Source organism: Trifolium pratense, linkage group LG6 (genome assembly GCF_020283565.1).
Source record: "Trifolium pratense cultivar HEN17-A07 linkage group LG6, ARS_RC_1.1, whole genome shotgun sequence".
Lineage (NCBI taxonomy): Eukaryota > Viridiplantae > Streptophyta > Magnoliopsida > Fabales > Fabaceae > Trifolium > Trifolium pratense.
The window spans coordinates 44197-62354 of record NC_060064.1 but is presented as its reverse complement, the minus strand read 5'-3'; the positions used below and the strand labels follow the sequence as shown (position 1 = coordinate 62354).

The window sequence follows — 18158 nt, the reverse complement described above, 5'->3', positions numbered from 1 at the left end:
ATGAATGAATGTTGGGCTCTTTCTTTCGCAGCTAACCCCTATTTTTGTTTAAGTTTGTTGGTAGAATCTTTTATTTTTCCTTTTTTTGCTGCTGTAAAATCTCAATGTTTTATTTTTTGTTTAAGTTTGTTGCTAGCAAATAGGAATTTTAGATTTTAATAAGTCCTTATCTTTAGTAAGAAAATTATGATTTTTCACAGGGAAATTAGAAGGGTGATTAATGATCAGAACCTGCCTACCTGCCTACCTGCCTACCTCTGTGAATTGGAGCCGTGGTAGGCAGGTTCTGATCATTAATCACCCTTCTAATTTCCCTGTGAAAAATCATAATTTTCTTACTAAAGATAAGGACTTATTAAAATCTAAAATTCCTATTTGCTAGCAACAAACTTAAACAAAAAATAAAACATTGAGATTTTACAACAGCAAAAAAAGGAAAAATAAAAGATTCTACCAACAAACTTAAACAAAAATAGGGGTTAGCTGCGAAAGAAAGAGCCCGACATTCATTCATATTCATAGCTTAGTCTACGAAAATAAAAGAGACATACTCATTATGCAATGCATCCTCTGTCACAAAAGCTGCTGTAGATCCTCCTGCAGTTTGTGCATCACCTTGTTCTTCCATTGTACCACGGTTAGCCACAAAAGCTACCGTAGGTTCTTCATCCTCAGTCACGGGGTAGGCAGTCGCAGTACACCTAGGTGATTAAACAAACAAACAATAAATAAAAACACAGTTCTTTTACAACAGCAAGAAAGTATAGCTTACAAATTGCATACTAAAATTCCTATTAGTATCTAAAATTACAACAGCAAGAAATCATAATTTTCTTACTAAAGATAAGGACTTATTAAAATCTAAAATTTCTATTTGCTAGCAACAAACTTAAACAAAAAATAAAACATTGAGATTTTACAGCAGCAAAAAAAGGAAAAATAAAATATTCTACCAACAAACTTAAACAAAAATAGGGGTTAGCTGTGAAAGAAAGAGCCCGACATTCATTCATATTCATAGCTTAGTCTACGAAAATAAAAGAGACATACTCATTATGCAATGCATCCTCTTCATTCTCAGTCACAAAAGCTGTTGTAGATTCTCCTGCAGTTTGTGCATCGCCTTGTTCTTCCATTGTACCACGGTTAGCCACAAAAGCTACCGTAGGTTCTTCATCCTCAGTCACGGGGTAGGCAGTCGCAGTACACCTAGGTGATTAAACAAACAATAAATAAAAACACAGTTCTTTTACAACAACAAGAAAGTATAGCTTACAAATTGCATACTAAAATTCCTATTAGTATCTAAAATTACAACAGCAAGAAATCATAATTTTCTTACTAAAGATAAGGACTTATTAAAATCTAAAATTCCTATTTGCTAGCAACAAACTTAAACAAAAAATAAAACATTGAGATTTTACAGCAGCAAAAAAAGGAAAAATAAAATATTCTACCAACAAACTTAAACAAAAATAGGGGTTAGCTGTGAAAGAAAGAGCCCGACATTCATTCATATTCATAGCTTAGTCTACGAAAATAAAAGAGACATACTCATTATGCAATGCACCCTCTTCATCCTCAGTCACAAAAGCTGCTGTAGATACTCCTGCAGTTTGTGCATCGCCTTGTTCTTCCATTGTACCACGGTTAGCCACAAAAGCTACTGTAGGTTCTTCATCCTCAGTCACGGGGTAGGCAGTCGCAGTACACCTAGGTGATTAAACAAACAATAAATAAAAACACAGTTGTTTTACCACAGCAAGAAAGTATAGCTTACAAATTGCATACTCATTATGCTGTGCATTGTCTTCTTCCCGGTTAGCCATTGAACGAGTCCAAGGTCCCGGAATTGTGTCATTCTGATCCGCAGCAGTGCTACTGTTATCCGCTTGATTCGCAGCCGTCATGGCAGTCACAGCGCCTTTTTTCTTTTGTTTTTTCCTTCTTGTAACTCTTCTGATGAAAGATGGCGGCGTATATCTATTGATGGGATTTCGATCCCTTGGTGGTTGTAACCTCGTTGGCAAATGATTATTCTTCAAAGTATTCCTCAATCTATATCTTCCATCAATCCTCTGTAATACTGAGAATAACAAGAAAACTAATAAATAGTTTTCTACGAAATCGAAATACTAATAAATAGTAAAAAAAAACTAAAATAACAAGAAAACTACATATTACCAAGGTTTCTCCTATCATCGGAAACATATTCGAGTACAAAAGTAGTTCCCATGATTAATTTTTCTCGACACTCCTCATCGATACTATCAACCAAGTTGTTGAAATTATTCATCTGTAATAAGGTACCGTTTGGCCTAGCTTTTATTCATAATAAAAGCTACTTTCAACTTAAAGTTTAAAAGAAGAACTTTAAAAATAAAGCTAAAGTTGTTTGGTGATTTTATTTTCTCTTTTGTTTTAGAAGCTATTTTTTCACAAATTTTTTTTGACAACATATTCTTACAAAATGTTTGATTTTCTTGACAATAAACTTTAGCTCTGATATAGTGATCATAATTTGGTAGTTAATTTAACAAAAATATTGCTCCCAATATTTAGCAAAAAATTGAACAAAAATGGTTATGGTTATTAATTTGACTAATGAAGAAACAATACGAAGATGACTGATTTTTTTTACTAATGAATAATGATGATGACTGATGATAAGTAGTGTTTTTTTTAATAAATAAGTAGATTAATCACAACAAAAAAAATAATTACGCTGGCAGGATGTATATACGTGTTAGAATTATAAAACAATATGTAACCAAAAAAAAATAATTATAAAACAATAAATATTTAAAATACCAATTCAATTGTCTCAGGTGGGAATCGAAGGAAGGTAACCACCACCGAGAAGCTAATATTTGCTAGAAAAAGTTCTATAGATTAACTTTATTCAAAGTACTTAATTAGCATATTTAACACACATATAATAAGCTACTTTTTCAATTAAGTACTTTTAAAAAAAACTGTTTGGCCTAACTTTTTTATTAAGGAGTAGAAAAGTCAAAAATAAATTGGGCCAAACATAGTCTAAGTATTTTGTTATAAGCTGCAAATAAGTGGTTTATCCAAACAGACCCTAAATTAGGAATAACTTATACATAAGTACTTGTGTGATAACTAGACTTACGAACATTCCTTGAAATATAACCACAAATCATCATAACAAGAGAAAACATTATAAGATGAGGTCTTATATACAAAATTGAATTGCAATAAACATTCCTATCTTATATAAAATTCATTATGCAGAGAGAAATTTCAATTTACCTTTTATAACCTATGCGAAGAGAGCAGTAAATCAACCTGAAACAATGCGACGAACCGTACAGAGCCTAAATTAGGAATAACTTATACATAAACACTTGTGTGATAACTACATTACAAACATTCCTTGAAATATAACCACAAATCATCATAAGAAGAGAAAATGTACTAAAATGAGGTAAACTCTTAGATACAAAATTGAATTGCAATAATCATTCCTATCTTATATAAAATTATGCAGAGAGAAATTTCAATTTACCTTTTATAACCTAAGCGAAGAGAAAGTAAACAACCTGAAAACAAACAAAAGAAGTGAAATGAGATACAACAACGCAAAATCATAACGATGAACAATAAGAAGAACCGTGAAATCCGAACTGAAATCCAAATGCAACGAACAATAGATTTGAAGCGAGAAAGGGATAAACGATGGCGGAAGCGATTATGGAGGATATTGAGAGTGAAAGTTTTGGTGTTGAAGAGTGAAGGTTATGGAAATCGAGAGCGAAGGTTTCACGAAATTGAGATGAAATTTAGCGAAATCTAGAGCGAAGGTTATGGAAATTTAGTGAAATTGAGCCTGAAGAAGAAGTTTTGGTGTTGAAATGAAGTTATGGTGGGAGTGATGAGTGAGAGTACAACAGAAAGAAGAGGGGAAAGAATAAAATAAAATAAAAATAAGGCGCGTTTTTGAGAAAGAAAGAAAGAAGAGGTTTGAACCTCCGTCCTTCTCAGAAATTGTCTCTTACCACCCCCACTCCTCTTTTTAACCCCCCAAAATTCAACTTTGCCGATGCTATAATGACTTCGGGTTATACGTCAGGAACTTTTCAATAATTCGGAAAATGTTTTCCGTAATCCTCTCGCTAAATGTTCGGGAAATGTTTACCGAAAATTCTTAATATAATGGTGAGCAGCAGTTCACTTTTGCTTTTTCACCTTCACACTCAATTTCCTTCTCTCCTCCAAACTTTTGCGTTTTTACATCATTGGTGGCTCAAATGCAAGATTGGGACCTTAATCTGAAGGAATCAACCCTCATTGAAGCATAAACATAAGATAAATTTCGCATTTAACCGATGACTTTTTGTTATACCATCCTAAAAATAGTCTGTCACGTCTAGGTTTCCGAACTTTCTGACAAGTAATTGTTCGGGAAATGTTTCCCGAATTTGGGATAAAATAAATTCGGTAAATGCGTACCGAATTTTCTTGGATGTGAAATTTTCGTTCAGCTTATCCTTTGCATGCTTAATTGGCTTGCTTATTGCTTATGTGTTGTATGACTTGCTCTATGTGTTGTATTTGACATGGATTTTAATTTTTTGTAGTTATGGATCATGAATCGAGACAAGTAGTACTTGATATAGGTGTCCAGGAAGTTGTGGCTGAAGCGGATCCTGTCAATTGACATCCTCCGACAATTGAAATTAGTTATCCTCCTACAATAGAAATTGATACTAGTTCGAGTTTTGTGACGAAAGAAGCTTTTAAGAATCGCGATGATTTAATTAAGTGGGTTCGCGGTGTTGCCGCCAAGTTACGGTTGATGTTGTGATTCTAAATTCAGACTACTGTTTCGATAGGAGAAAGCATAAGCTTGTGTTGGATTGTGAAAGAAATGATGTTTACAAATGAACAAGTAAGAAGATAAAATTTGAAGAAACGAGAACGAGGAAATGTGGATGCAAGTTAAGCTTCGTGGTTATTTTCATGCAAGCAAGGAATGCCATCTTAGTGTTTTGAATGGCATACACATCCATGAGTTCGATAGAGAATTAGATGGCTACCTAGTTGCGAGACGTTTGAAACCCAAAGAGATGGAGGTGGTTGCAGAATTGACAAGAAATTTGGTCCCGCCTAGGAATATTATGTCAACATTGAAGGAGAGAGATCCGGATAATGTGACGGATATGAAACAACTGTACAATGTCTGTCATAGATTAAAAAAGAAAACAAGGGGGTCGAGGAGTGAAATGCAACATCGTTTTCAGTGTCTGGACTAAAGAATTACGTTTTCAAATGTATAACCGTTGGTAAATCTACAACTGTTCAGGATTTTTTTTTTAAAGGAGGAGCAGCAAAGTGCTACTACCTCAAAATATATATAAATAAATATCCAAAAGAGACAAGAGATATACAAAAAAGAGGGGGACTAGGCCAAAAACCTCCTTACATACGGACAAACCTAAAACTAGGTTTACCTAATCTATTGTCAACAAAAAAAGAAGCAATATGAGGGGGAATCTCGTTCCAAAAAGTAAAGCTATCCAAGCCTAAGCCAATGTTAGTCAGCCTATCTGCACATTGGTTTCCCTCCCTATAAACATTTGATACCACAAGATTCATATTTCTAGTGATTCTAGTACAATTCATTCATCTATTGCTTAACTCCCAAGACACTAAAGAAGTCGAGCTAAGAGCTTTAACAACAAGAGAGGAATCTGACTTCAGCCAAAGATTGGACCAATTCCTATTATGAGCTAATTCAATGGCTTTCATAGCTCCACATAATTCAGCCATGAAAGCAGACTTCAAACCAGTATTTTCAGCAAAACCACATAAAAAATCAGCATTGTGATTTCTAAAAATGCCAGCACAGGAAGAAGTGAGATTGTTTGCAGCCCCATCTATGTTGCATTTAACCCAATGCTCCAAAGGAGGATGCCATACCACTTCTTTAACAAGAGGAGGCAAAGGAGGATGAATGGTAATATTCAAGCTCTTGAGAATCATGAAGTCCTTAATGGAAGAAGATGAGACACATTTAGTAATATTACCTGTTAGAGAGGTGTTAGACAAAATCCAAGCAACTGCAGACTTCCAAACAGGGACCTTGCTATTGAATCTTGCATTATTTCTTGTTGACCAAATAGCATTCAGCAGGTAGATTAATGCAGCTTTGATTGAAAGTTTACACTGAGGGGACCATGAATTGTCCCATAAATGCCATATCTCCTCAATAGATTGAAACTGCAAAGATGTGTTCAGAACAGAAGCAAACCAACACCATATGGACTGAGCAAAAGTGCATTCAAAGAATAGATGAAAAGTAGATTCAGCAAATTTATGACAAATAGAGCACATTGAAGGAAGGTTGAAACCCCTTTCCATTAACTTTTCATCAGTGGGTAGTTTATCATGCATCAATCTCCAAACTAATAAAGATTTAGATGGAGGAATATCATTACTCCAAATACTTCTAGCCCAGTGTCTAGTTATTAATTTTTTTCTCTTGAACTCATAAGCTAATTTCCAAGAGATAGTTCCAGATGAAGAGTGATTCCAACAAAGTTGATCAGAACTGCAATCAACTGGTAGAGTAATGTGATGGACCAAATTTTTGAGATTTGGAAACATATGATTCAAACTTGGAGGAATGTGCCACTGTTGATTCAAAATAATGTCACTGACTTGTTGAAGAAGCCCATTGATCACACTTTGATGAATATGAAGAGATTGAGCTAATGGTACACCACACCAAGGATCATTCCAAAGATTAATATTGTGACCTGTTCCGACTTTCCAACAAGAATTCTCTTTGATGACTGACATTTCAGATTTAATGCTACTCCACAAAGAAGAGAAAATGTGATGGTTAATAGCCTTTTGACCTCTTAGGACTCTACTTCTCAGTACGTGAGCCCAATCCTCATCAGTGTTCAGGAATTCCCAACACAACTTTAAGTTTGCAGCTTCATTAATACTAATTAAAGACCTCAAACCAAGACCACCTTCATCCATAGGTACACTAACTTTTTTCCAAGAGACTGTAACTAATTTTTTTTGAGATATATCTCCACTCTAGATAAAATTTATAGATCAAGTTTCAATGGATTTCAAAAGAGAAACAGGCCAAGAATAGATAGACATACTATAAATGAGCATACAACTGTTCAGGATATATTTTTTGCTCATCCTAAATATGTGGCGTTGTTTAACACTTTTCCGACTGTTTTGTTGATGGACTCGACGTACAAAACAAACCGGTATTGTATGTCGTTCTTTGAGATGGTGGGTGTGTCGTCGACGTACAAAACATTTTTTTATTAAAAATAAAAAAATCAGAACAACCTTGTAAATATAACAACTTATTATTATTTTTTTAAAAAAAGCTGACGTGGTAGTCCACGTGTAAAGCAATCAGTCCAACGTGACCAACTGTTAGTCAACTAACAGTTGACTAATATTTGAGACTAAATCCAAAACTCAATTAACCGGGGACGAAAAAAAGATTTGTAAGTATAGGGACGAAAACCAAAATTCAATATAAAAGTAGAGACTGAAAACATATTTTACCCAAAATAAAATAATAAGAATTTGAGTATGTAACATTATTTTGCATTGAAAGTTTGGTTAAGGAATTAATTCATTTTTTTTTTGCCATTGATTGATTTTATTTATTGTATTTTTATATAAAATGGTTTTATTTTGTAATGTAAAAAGGAGATTACTATATTTGATTATTGGTTTCTATGTAATTCTATATTAGTTTTTTAGTGAATATCAACATATTTTGATCTCGTCCAATTCTCAAACTTTTTTGTCAACGTATTACAAAGAAACAATATCCCCACATGAGCGTCAAATGGAAAAAAATGAGGATCTCCACTCATATTGATAAATTAACATCCCTAAAACGGTGTGAACAAAGGTTTATAGAAAGTTTAAAGTTGGAATTATTAAAATTTGCATATATTATAAAACACACCCTGATTTATTGGATTACATCATCACTTATTTTTAATCTTTACCTGGTGAATGGTTCATCAAGTTTCTACAACACTATTTTCTTTTTTCTTTTTTTTTTTAATTTAATTCTCGCAGTTGCAGCTAGGGCTGGAAATGAGTCGAGTCGAGTCGAACCTGTCTGAGCTCGACTCGACTCGTTAAGAATTGGTTCAGCTCGAAACTCGGCTCGAGTTCGACACGAACTCTTTTTTTAGCTCGAGTTCGGCTCGTTTAAAGTTCACGAACAGTTCGGCTCGGCTCGTTAGGTTCAGTTCGTTTGCTCGAATCTCATAATTTACATTTTACGTTTTTGACCTTTGAAATTATTATTTTTTTAAAAATGAAGAAATTGAAATATAATAAAAATTATTCCAATAGTTAAAGGATGCATACAATTTTCAAACCTGCATATTTTATAAAAAATAAAATAAAAACCTAAAATGGCAACAAACTTGAAATATTATGTAGACTCCAACACAAAAACAATTCTATGCAACAACTTAAGTTTTTAAAAAATAAGATAAAAAGTTTAATGATTACTTTTGTTACTACTATTATATATATATATATATATATATATATATATATATAGGGCCCGTTTGGATTAACTTATTTTTGAGCATATGCAAACAGCTTATGCAATATAAATTAGGTTTTATGCTATTTTATAAATTCACACTAGTGAAAATTGTATTTTTATAAGCTATTTTATCATAAACTAGCTTGACAAACTTATAATAATACATAAAAATTGCATAAGCTGTTTGCATAAGCTCAAAAATAAGCTAATCCAAACGGGGCCGTAGGAGGGATCAAATTACACCGGTGTAACATTTGAGTAATGTTACACTGCTCAATAACGCTTTAACGAATTTAAATTTTACAAAATCTACTGTTGGATTAAAAGTTTATATCATATAGATCATCCATGTTAAATTTTACAAAAATCTAAAATCGTTTGATATGTTATTGAGATCGATCAAGTTTAACGGTTTATGTGTTTTTATTGAATACCGTTAATATTGATCTATCCAAATAACATATCAAACGATTTTAGATTTTTGTAAAATTTAACATGGATGATCTATATGATATAAACTTTCAATCCAACTGTGGATTTTGTAAAATTTAAATTCGTTAAAGCGTTATTGAGCGGTGTAACATTACTCAAATATTACACCGGTGTAATTTGATCCCTCCTCATATATATATATATATATATATATATATATATATATATATATATATATATATATATATATATATATATATATATATATCGAGCTGGTTCATGAACTAAACGAGTTGAACTGTATGCCATTCATGTTTGACTCATTTAGATGTCGAACTTAATTTTCAGCTCAAGTTCAGCTCAATTGGTTCATGAACCAAGTTCAACGAGTTAATTAACGAATCGAATCTCGAGCTTTTTTCGAGTTGGTTCGGTTCATTTTCAGCCCTAGTTGCAGCGTATCTTCTTCCAGTTTCCCCCTTTCTCCTTTCAACATCTGAATCTAGTTTAGTCCCAGCTCCCAAGCTATGCAGCAAACATATTGTTTCTGGTGGTATAGTAGGGGTGTGTGCGGATCAGAAAAATTCAATTGAACCGATGATCTAATCCAATCCAAACCGAAAAAACCGATTTTTTGGTTCGGATAAAAAACCGAATCAATTGAAAACCGATGTAGTTTGGTTTGGTTCTCGGTTCCGTTTTCAGATCCATTGGATTGAACCGAACCAAACCGATATATATTGTTGATGTTTGAGGTGTTGGCTTCATTGTGTCAAAAACAAACTGAAGACACAAGCTGCAACATGTGGGTACAACATGTGTCACCTCTGTACATGCGTCAGCATGTTATATTTCTAAACAGAATCTTTGGTGGAAAGATTTGTTTATGAAATTTGTGGAGTCGGTTTGGACTCAGAAAAGCGCGTATTGGACTGAAGGTTTCAGGAAGCTTCTGGAAGCTAGGTTACTTGGTAACCAAGGCGTTATATTATATTTTAGGATCAAGATATTTGGTTCGAAAATATATCCAAGGCGTTATATTTCTGTGTGGAATCAAAGTTGTTTGGTTCAGAAATATATCCATGGCAGAAGGTTACTTAGCGCTGAAGACTACAAGGCGGCAACCCTAGAAGACAAACACTATAAAAGGAGAACGAGTGTCATCGTTATACTTACCTAAAACTGAAGAAGAAAAAGAGTCTTAGGGTTTTAGTGCGTGTGTGGTCGTGTTCATTGTAAGCCAAGTCTGTGTATCGTTTGATACAAGATTGGTGTGTGTGCTTAGATAGGTTTCTCATAAGCTTTTAAGCAAAGGAAAACTAGGCTAGATATTTCGTATTGAAGGGATTGTCTTCAATACTTGTTATAAAGAATACAAGTGTGTCTAAACAACATAGTGTCTCTGTGTTGTTAAATCCTTGTTGTGGCAGTAAGGTTGTGGGAGTAGTGGGGCTGTTGGTCACATACTTAGGAGTTCCTAAGTAGAATCTCACGGGTAGTTCTTAAGTGATAAGAAACAACGGGGCGTTGGTCTTTGAATTAACTCTACTATAGTGAATTCCTCTCCTGGATTGGTATCCCCCAGAGTAGGTGTGTTTCCACCGAACTGGGTCAACAAACACCTTGTGTTCCTTTATTATTTTGTATCTGTTACTTTCCTTATTCCTGTTGTCTGACAGACGTTGGAACATCAGGTTTCAACAACTGTCTTGAGTGCCAGTAACTTCAATTGGCATCAGAGCAGGCACCTAGCCTGTACGTGAGTGAGATCCAGGGCGTCTGGTTTCTGGCATAATGGAGAAGGAAGGAGGATACGTGAACAGGCCACCACTGTTAGATGGAGACAACTACGATTACTGGAAGTCTCAGATGGTTGCGTTTCTCAAGTCTATTGATTCTAAGACTTGGAAGGCAGTGTTGAAAGTATGGGATCATCCTGTTGTTACTGACAAAGAGGGTGTGTCCACACCAAAACCTGAAGAAAATTGGACAAAGGAGGAGGATGAACTAGCTCTTGGAAATTCAAAAGCATTGAATGCATTATTCAATGGAGTTGATACCAAGATGTTCAAGCTAATCAAACATTGTGTGGTGGCTAAAGATGCTTGGGAAGTGCTGAAGACCTACAATGAAGGAACCAAAAAGGTCAAGATGGCTAAGCTTCAACTACTGACTACCAAGTTTGAGAACTTAAAGATGAAAGAGGATGAAAATATTCATGAATACCACATGAGTATAATGAATATTGCCAATTCATCTGAATCCCTGGGAGTAAAAATGTCTGAAGAGAAGTTAGTCACAAAGATACTCAGGTCTTTGCCTAAAAGATTTGATATGAAGGTCACAGCTGTGGAGGAAGCAAATGATATTTCTGAGATGAAGGTTGATGAGTTGATTGGCTCACTTAAAAATTTTGAAGTGGCAATCAATGACAGGTCAGAAAGTAAACTCAAAAATATGGCTTTTGCTTCAAATACTGGAGAGGATGAGTTAAAAGATGGAGGCTCTGCTGAGAATGTATCAGAATCTATTGCTTTAATAGGTAAACAACTCAATAGAGTGATACAAAGGCTGGAAAGAAAACCTGGGACAAATGCTGCGACAAATGCTAAAGCCAACCAGTTCAACAACAGCAGAAATAACTCAACTCCAAGGAAGAACAGGGAAGAAGACCAAGGGATTCAAGGAAGAGTCCAGTGTCATGAATGTGAAGGATTTGGACACATCAGATCTGAATGTCCAACCTTTATCAAGAGAAGAGGACTGACAGCCACATGGTCAGATGGAGATTCTGATAGTGAAGGTGAACAAGTCTCTGCCAAAAGTGTAAGAGCCCTCACTGGAGTATGTGAAACAGAGACCACACAAGAGTTCTCATATGAAGAAATATCCAACTTCTACATGCAAGCATGTGAAGAAAATCAAGAACTAACCAGAAGAGTAGCAGCTCAGCAAGAGACTATTGAATGTCTTGTTGAAATAAGGGATAGGCTGTTTGCTCGCATCTTTCACATGAAAGAAGATAGGGAAGAACTTGAGGCAGCATGGAGGATCTGGATATTGAACTAAGAGTACCCAGGTATAAACTGGAGTCAATCAAGAAAGAAGTGAATAAAGAACAATCTGGTGTACAGGCCTCTCTTGAGAAACTTACATTGGGACCAGGAAAGAAGTCAGGACACAAGCTGAAGCATCTGACAAAGCATCCAAGATCTGGCAGGATATGAAGATATGATGATAAAGTCTGCCACTTTTGTGGAAAATTGGGGCACATCAAAGTTTTCTGTTATGAGTATCAAAAGGCAATACAGAATTCTGAGAAGGGTGAAAGCTCCAAACAGAATTGGGAGGCCAAGGATGAAGCAAGTCTTATAGCTCACACCTCATTCAGAGCTACATCCAAAGAAGATTGGTACTTTGATAGTGGGTGTTCCAGACACATGACTGGAGTAAGTGGAGTGTTAACCATGGTTACACCAAAGTCCACCGGTTTTGTCACTTTTGGTGATGGTGCTAAAGGGGAAATCAAGGGAATGGGAAAGATTGTGAGTGATGATCTTCCTAGGCTTGATAATGTGCTTTTAGTAAAAGGGTTAACAGCCAATTTGATCAGCATAAGTCAACTGTGTGATCTTGGTCTTAATGTTAACTTTACCAAGGAAGGCTGCTGTGTCATTGATGGCAAGGAGGGAGTAATCATGAAAGGTGTACGATCCAAAGACAATTGCTACTTATGGACACCTCTAGAGCCTAAAGTTCTATCCACATGTCTTGTGAGTAAGCAAGAAGATGTAAGATTGTGGCACCAAAAGCTTGGTCACCTACATCTTAGAGGTATGAAGAAGATCCTTTCAAAAGAAGCCATCAAAGGGGTTCCACAACTCACCATAGAAGAAGGGACTGTTTGTGGAGAATGTCAGATTGGAAAACAAGTCAAGACGTCACACCCAAAGGTTCAACATCTGACCACTGACCGAGTTCTTGAATTGCTCCATATGGATCTGATGGGTCCTATGCAAGTAGAAAGCCTTGGAGGGAAAAGGTATACTCTTGTCATAATTGATGATTTCTCTAGATATACATGGATAGAATTCATAAGAGAAAAATCAGAAACTTTTGAAGTGTTTAGAGAGATATGCCTTAGAGTTCAAAATGAGAAGGATATCACTGTCATGAGGATAAGAAGTGATCATGGTAGGGAGTTTGAGAATGTCATGTTCTCTGAATTCTGTGCCTCTAGGGGTATCAAGCATGAGTTCTCCTCACCAATAACTCCTCAACAGAATGGGATAGCTGAAAGGAAGAATAGAACTATACAAGAGTCAGCTAGGGTAATGTTGCATGCAAAACAAATGCCATACCATTTCTGGGCTGAAGCTATGAATACTGCATGTTACATCCACAATAGAGTGACTATCAGGAAAGGTACTTCCTGTACGCTCTATGAAATATGGAGGGGCAAGAAGCCAAATGTGAGTTACTTTCATATCTTTGGAAGTAAGTGTTATATATTGCTTGATAGAGATCCAAGAAGAAAGATGGATCCAAAAGGAGAAGAAGGGATATTCCTGGGATATTCATCCAACAACAGAGCTTACAGAGTCTACAACAACAGAACTAAGGTCATTATAGAATCTATTAATGTTGTAGTGGATGATGCACCAATAGCTATGACACATGATGTGCCACTTGCTGCACCATCTGTCCCTCAGGCATCCTTTGAGTTTGAAGAAGCTGACCCTCAATTTGATGAGTCAAATGTTGAAGTGACTAAAGTCCAACAACCTACCAACAATAGAGGTCCTTCAATCAGAATCCAGAAGAATCATCCTCCAGATGCTATCATTGGTCAACTTGAATGAGGTGTTACTACAAGATCAAGAGAGGTAATATCTAACTCCTGCTTTGTGTCTAAAATAGAACCAAAGAATGTAAAGGAAGCCTTACTTGATGAATACTGGATCCATGCTACGCAAGAGGAACTGACTCAGTTTGAGAGGAATGAAGTGTGGGATTTAGTACCCAGACCCAAAAATATCAATGTCATTGGTACTAAATGGATCTTCAAGAACAAGTCTAATGAGAATGGGGAGGTGACTAGAAACAAAGCAAGGTTAGTAGCACAAGGGTTCACTCAAATTGAGGGAGTGGATTTTGGCGAGACATTTGCACCTGTAGCTAGACTTGAGTCCATAAGATTGTTACTTGCTATAGCTTGTATTCTCAAATTCAAGTTATTTCAAATGGATGTCAAGAGTGCCTTTCTGAATGGGTACCTACATGAAGAGGTGTATGTGGAGCAACCTAAGGGGTTTATTGATCCTTTTCAGCCAAGTCATGTCTACAAGTTGAAGAAAGCCCTCTATGGCTTAAAACAAGCACCTAGAGCTTGGTATGAAAGACTGACTATATTTCTGATCTCTAATGGCTATAGGAAAGGTGGTAATGACAAAACTCTGTTTGTTAAGGAAGAGGAAGGTAAGCTGTTGATTGCTCAAATCTATGTGGATGACATAGTGTTTGGAGGAATGGCAGGACACATGGTGAAGCAGTTTGTAGAGCATATGCAAACTGAGTTTGAAATGTCTATGGTAGGTGAACTCACCTTCTTTCTTGGGCTGCAAATAAATCAAATGGAAGACACTACGTTTCTTTCACAGAGTAAGTATGCCAAGAACATGGTGAAGAAGTTTGGGTTCGAAAGTGCTGGACATAAGAAGACACCTGCTCCAACACATCTTAAGCTTACTAAAGATGATCAAGGTGTGAGTGTAGATCCAAGTATGTATAGAAGCATGATTGGAAGTCTACTGTATCTTACTGCTAGCAGGCCAGCCATAGCCTTTGCAGTGGGTGTTTGTGCAAGATATCAAGCTGATCCTAAAGCAAGTCATCTTCTCCAAGTCAAGAGAATTCTAAAGTATGTTAGTGGAACATGTGACTATGGGCTGATGTATACACATGGTGGAGGATCAAATATGGTGGGATATTGTGATGCAGATTGGGCTGGAAGTGCAGATGATAGGAAGAGCACATCTGGTGGTTGCTTTTTCCTTGGTTGTAATCTGATCTCGTGGTTCAGTAAAAAGCAGAATTCTGTTGCTTTATCCACAACTGAGGCAGAGTATATTGCGGCTGGAAGTAGTTGTTCTCAAATGGTTTGGATGAAACAGATGCTATGTGAGTATAATGTTGAGCAAGATGTTATAACATTATACTATGATAATCTCAGTTCCATCAGCATATCCAAGAATCCAGTTCAGCATAGTAGGACCAAGCATATTGATATTCGTCATCATTATATTAGAGACTTGGTTGAGGACAAGGTGGTTACACTAGAGCATATTGCTACAGAAGAGCAGTTGGCTGATATTCTAACAAAAGCTCTAGATGCTAACATGTTTGAGGAGTTGAGAGGCAAACTAGGTATTTGCCTCTGTGACCAGGCCTAGTTCCTGGGTGTGGGTGTGCAGCAGCTATCACTGGTTCTTTATTTGGCTGCACACTGATGTGTCTACTACCCCATATTTTCACAGGGTTATCTTTAGCATAATTTATGGCTAAAAAGGGGGAGTAGTAGAAGAAATTTAAAACTTTGCATTTTCCTGATGCATTGTGATATTGAGGGGGAGAGCATATATTCTGAATACTCAGGGGGAGTGTTTGTGCTTGCTGAATATATGTGATCAATGATCTCGTTTTTTTTAAGACTTAGGGGTTTATTTCTCCCTAAGGTATGTAAGATGCTTTGACAGATGTTACGACATGCTGATGTTGTGACACATGTTGAAGTCATCATGTGTAGCCAGTAGAGTTTATTTCTCTCTGGTGATTATATGTGTGAGGCATTATTCAATGATAAATCCGCTGCGGCATGCCTCTGATACTTCACACCACTCATAATTAAAATCCTAAGAAAGCGTTGAAGATGTGTATCTCCAAGAAGTCCTGGAACGAGTTTGGTCAAAGACGGGTTAAAGTTGTTTTAGCCAAAATTTGCCAAAGGGGGAGATTGTTGATGTTTGAGGTGTTGGCTTCATTGTGTCAAAAACAAACTGAAGACACAAGCTGCAACATGTGGGTACAACATGTGTCACCTCTGTACATGCGTCAGCATGTTATATTTCTAAACAGAATCTTTGGTGGAAAGATTTGTTTATGAAATTTGTGGAGTCGGTTTGGACTCAGAAAAGCGCGTATTGGACTGAAGGTTTCAGGAAGCTTCTGGAAGCTAGGTTACTTGGTAACCAAGGCGTTATATTATATTTTAGGATCAAGATATTTGGTTCGAAAATATATCCAAGGCGTTATATTTCTGTGTGGAATCAAAGTTGTTTGGTTCAGAAATATATCCATGGCAGAATGTTACTTAGCGCTGAAGACTACAAAAAGTCTTACTTAGTGTTTAGGGTCTAGGGTTTAGGGTTTAGGGTTTAGGGTTTGGAGGGTTTAGGGTTAGGAGTGTTTAGGGTTTAGGGTTTGGAGGGTTTAGGGTTAGGAGTGTTTAGGGTTTAGGGTTTGGAGGGTTTAGGGTTAGGAGGGTTTGGAGGGTTTGGAGGGTTTAGGGTTTTAGGGTTTAGGGTTTAGGGTTTAGGGTTTAGGGTTTGGGTTTAGGGTTTGGGTTTAGGGTTTAGGGTTTAGGGTTTGTATTTTTGTAGAATTGAGTCCAGAGGAATCTGAGGATGTTCTTTTCAAGGAGGTATTCCGTTCTCTTTTATGAATCATTCCATGCTCTTTCTCATTGAGAAGTATATTTGTATTACTGAAACATGCCTTCTGAGTGGATTTACTCTTCGTGTCAGGCTTGGCTGGCTTATTTTTGGAGAAGAGCCAAGGCTCATGGTATAGAGGAGGACATCGCCAAAGAACGTCTTCAGTTTTGGATTGGTCGGTGTGGGCATTCACCTACTTCACACGATGCTGTTGATGGTAGTCTATTAACATTTTTATTTTAAAAATTACTTTGTATCTCAGATGGATTTATCAACCCCATATTATGCTAATTGGTTGGGAAGAAAAATGTTCAACTTAGGTGTTTCCATTAACATATTGCTTGGGTGGATGTTTCACTACTAATCACCTTTAATCGTGGAAGATAGTTGAATAACAAATATGAAACATAAACATTGCACTGTATTATGGAGAGTCTTTTTGTTGATATTAAAATGCAAAGACACTTTCAGGAGTGTGTTTACGTCAGACTTGTATTGCACTTTAAAAATATAAATACCAGATGTCTAACTTTTATTCAAATGTGCTGGTGTTATCGTGTAGAAAATTGTGGATTATGCTTTAATTTTACCTACATTGGTGATGACTTCAATTATGCCAAGGAATGAATTCTTGTTAAATATTATTGAGAATTTATTTCATTCAATTAATTATACAGATTTTCAAATTTCAGTTGAACAAGGGCTTTCGGAGCTGAGGAAATTGGGGATTGAACACAGGCTTTGGGAAGGATCCAGAAAAGAAGTTGATCAAGATTTCACTATTGCATCAAAATTGACTACAAAACCTGAAATTTGTGCTTGAGACATTTTCCTTGTATGCATATTTAAATAATGAATTTCATCTTTCTTCCGGAGATGGTTGTATTGAATTTAGACTCTGATCAAACTCTAGCTCTCGATTCTCTAGCTACTTTAGAGAACATTTGTCTGCTTTGAATGACATAGAACCTCTGTAAAAAATCATGAGTATTAATTTTATTTTGACAAATAGCATTAATCAAAGTTATTGGAGTAACTTGTCTGAAATGTTTGTGATTATTACTAAATTATATTTTGTGTTAAATTTATTAATCAAAGTTATTGGTTTTGTTAGATCAAGATAGGCTCAGGAACACGCACATTAATGAGTGCAGGATGAGTTCAAAGCAGTGTGCCAGCGTATAATACTGGGCTTGAGCTTATCAATAGGCGCAACAAAGCAAGATGAACATACACTGATGAATAATGGATGCGAAGTTTATTTTATTTTTTCATTGAATGCAAAGTTTTTTTTTCATTAGTTATGATTATGAACATCCAAAGTGTTTTTCATATAGTGGTTGCTTGTTAGACAAGTAATTACACAAATCACTTCTAACTAACAAACACACCCTCTAACCACTTAACTAACTATTGGATATTAATGT

The 18158-nt window shown here is 35.9% G+C and overlaps 2 protein-coding genes and 2 long non-coding RNA genes across 4 annotated transcripts; 2 read left to right on the top strand and 2 right to left on the bottom strand.

Annotated features, from left to right (window-relative positions):
• Nucleotides 1–3648, bottom strand: LOC123889501. The gene is made up of 8 exons (XM_045938852.1): nt 3536–3648; nt 3280–3315; nt 2185–2296; nt 1792–2086; nt 1555–1713; nt 1051–1209; nt 552–701; nt 1–314 (listed from the first exon to the last, which is right to left on the bottom strand). Exons 3-8 carry the CDS (start codon nt 2294–2296, stop codon nt 236–238), a joined length of 954 nt encoding a protein of 317 aa, XP_045794808.1. The 5' UTR covers nt 3280–3315; nt 3536–3648; the 3' UTR covers nt 1–235.
• On the top strand, nt 2171–3509 carry LOC123889502. Its single transcript, XR_006802592.1, has 2 exons — nt 2171–2306; nt 3045–3509. It is a non-coding gene; the product is annotated as an uncharacterized LOC123889502 (long non-coding RNA).
• A 2004-nt stretch (nt 3649–5652) lies between the features above and the next one.
• LOC123888954 lies at nt 5653–7020 on the bottom strand. Its single transcript, XM_045938120.1, has one exon. It carries the CDS (start codon nt 7018–7020, stop codon nt 5653–5655), a length of 1368 nt encoding a protein of 455 aa, XP_045794076.1.
• A 9659-nt stretch (nt 7021–16679) lies between these two features.
• On the top strand, nt 16680–17767 carry LOC123889498. The gene is made up of 3 exons (XR_006802591.1): nt 16680–16718; nt 16822–16948; nt 17424–17767. It is a non-coding gene; the product is annotated as an uncharacterized LOC123889498 (long non-coding RNA).
• Nucleotides 17768–18158: the final 391 nt, after the last annotated feature.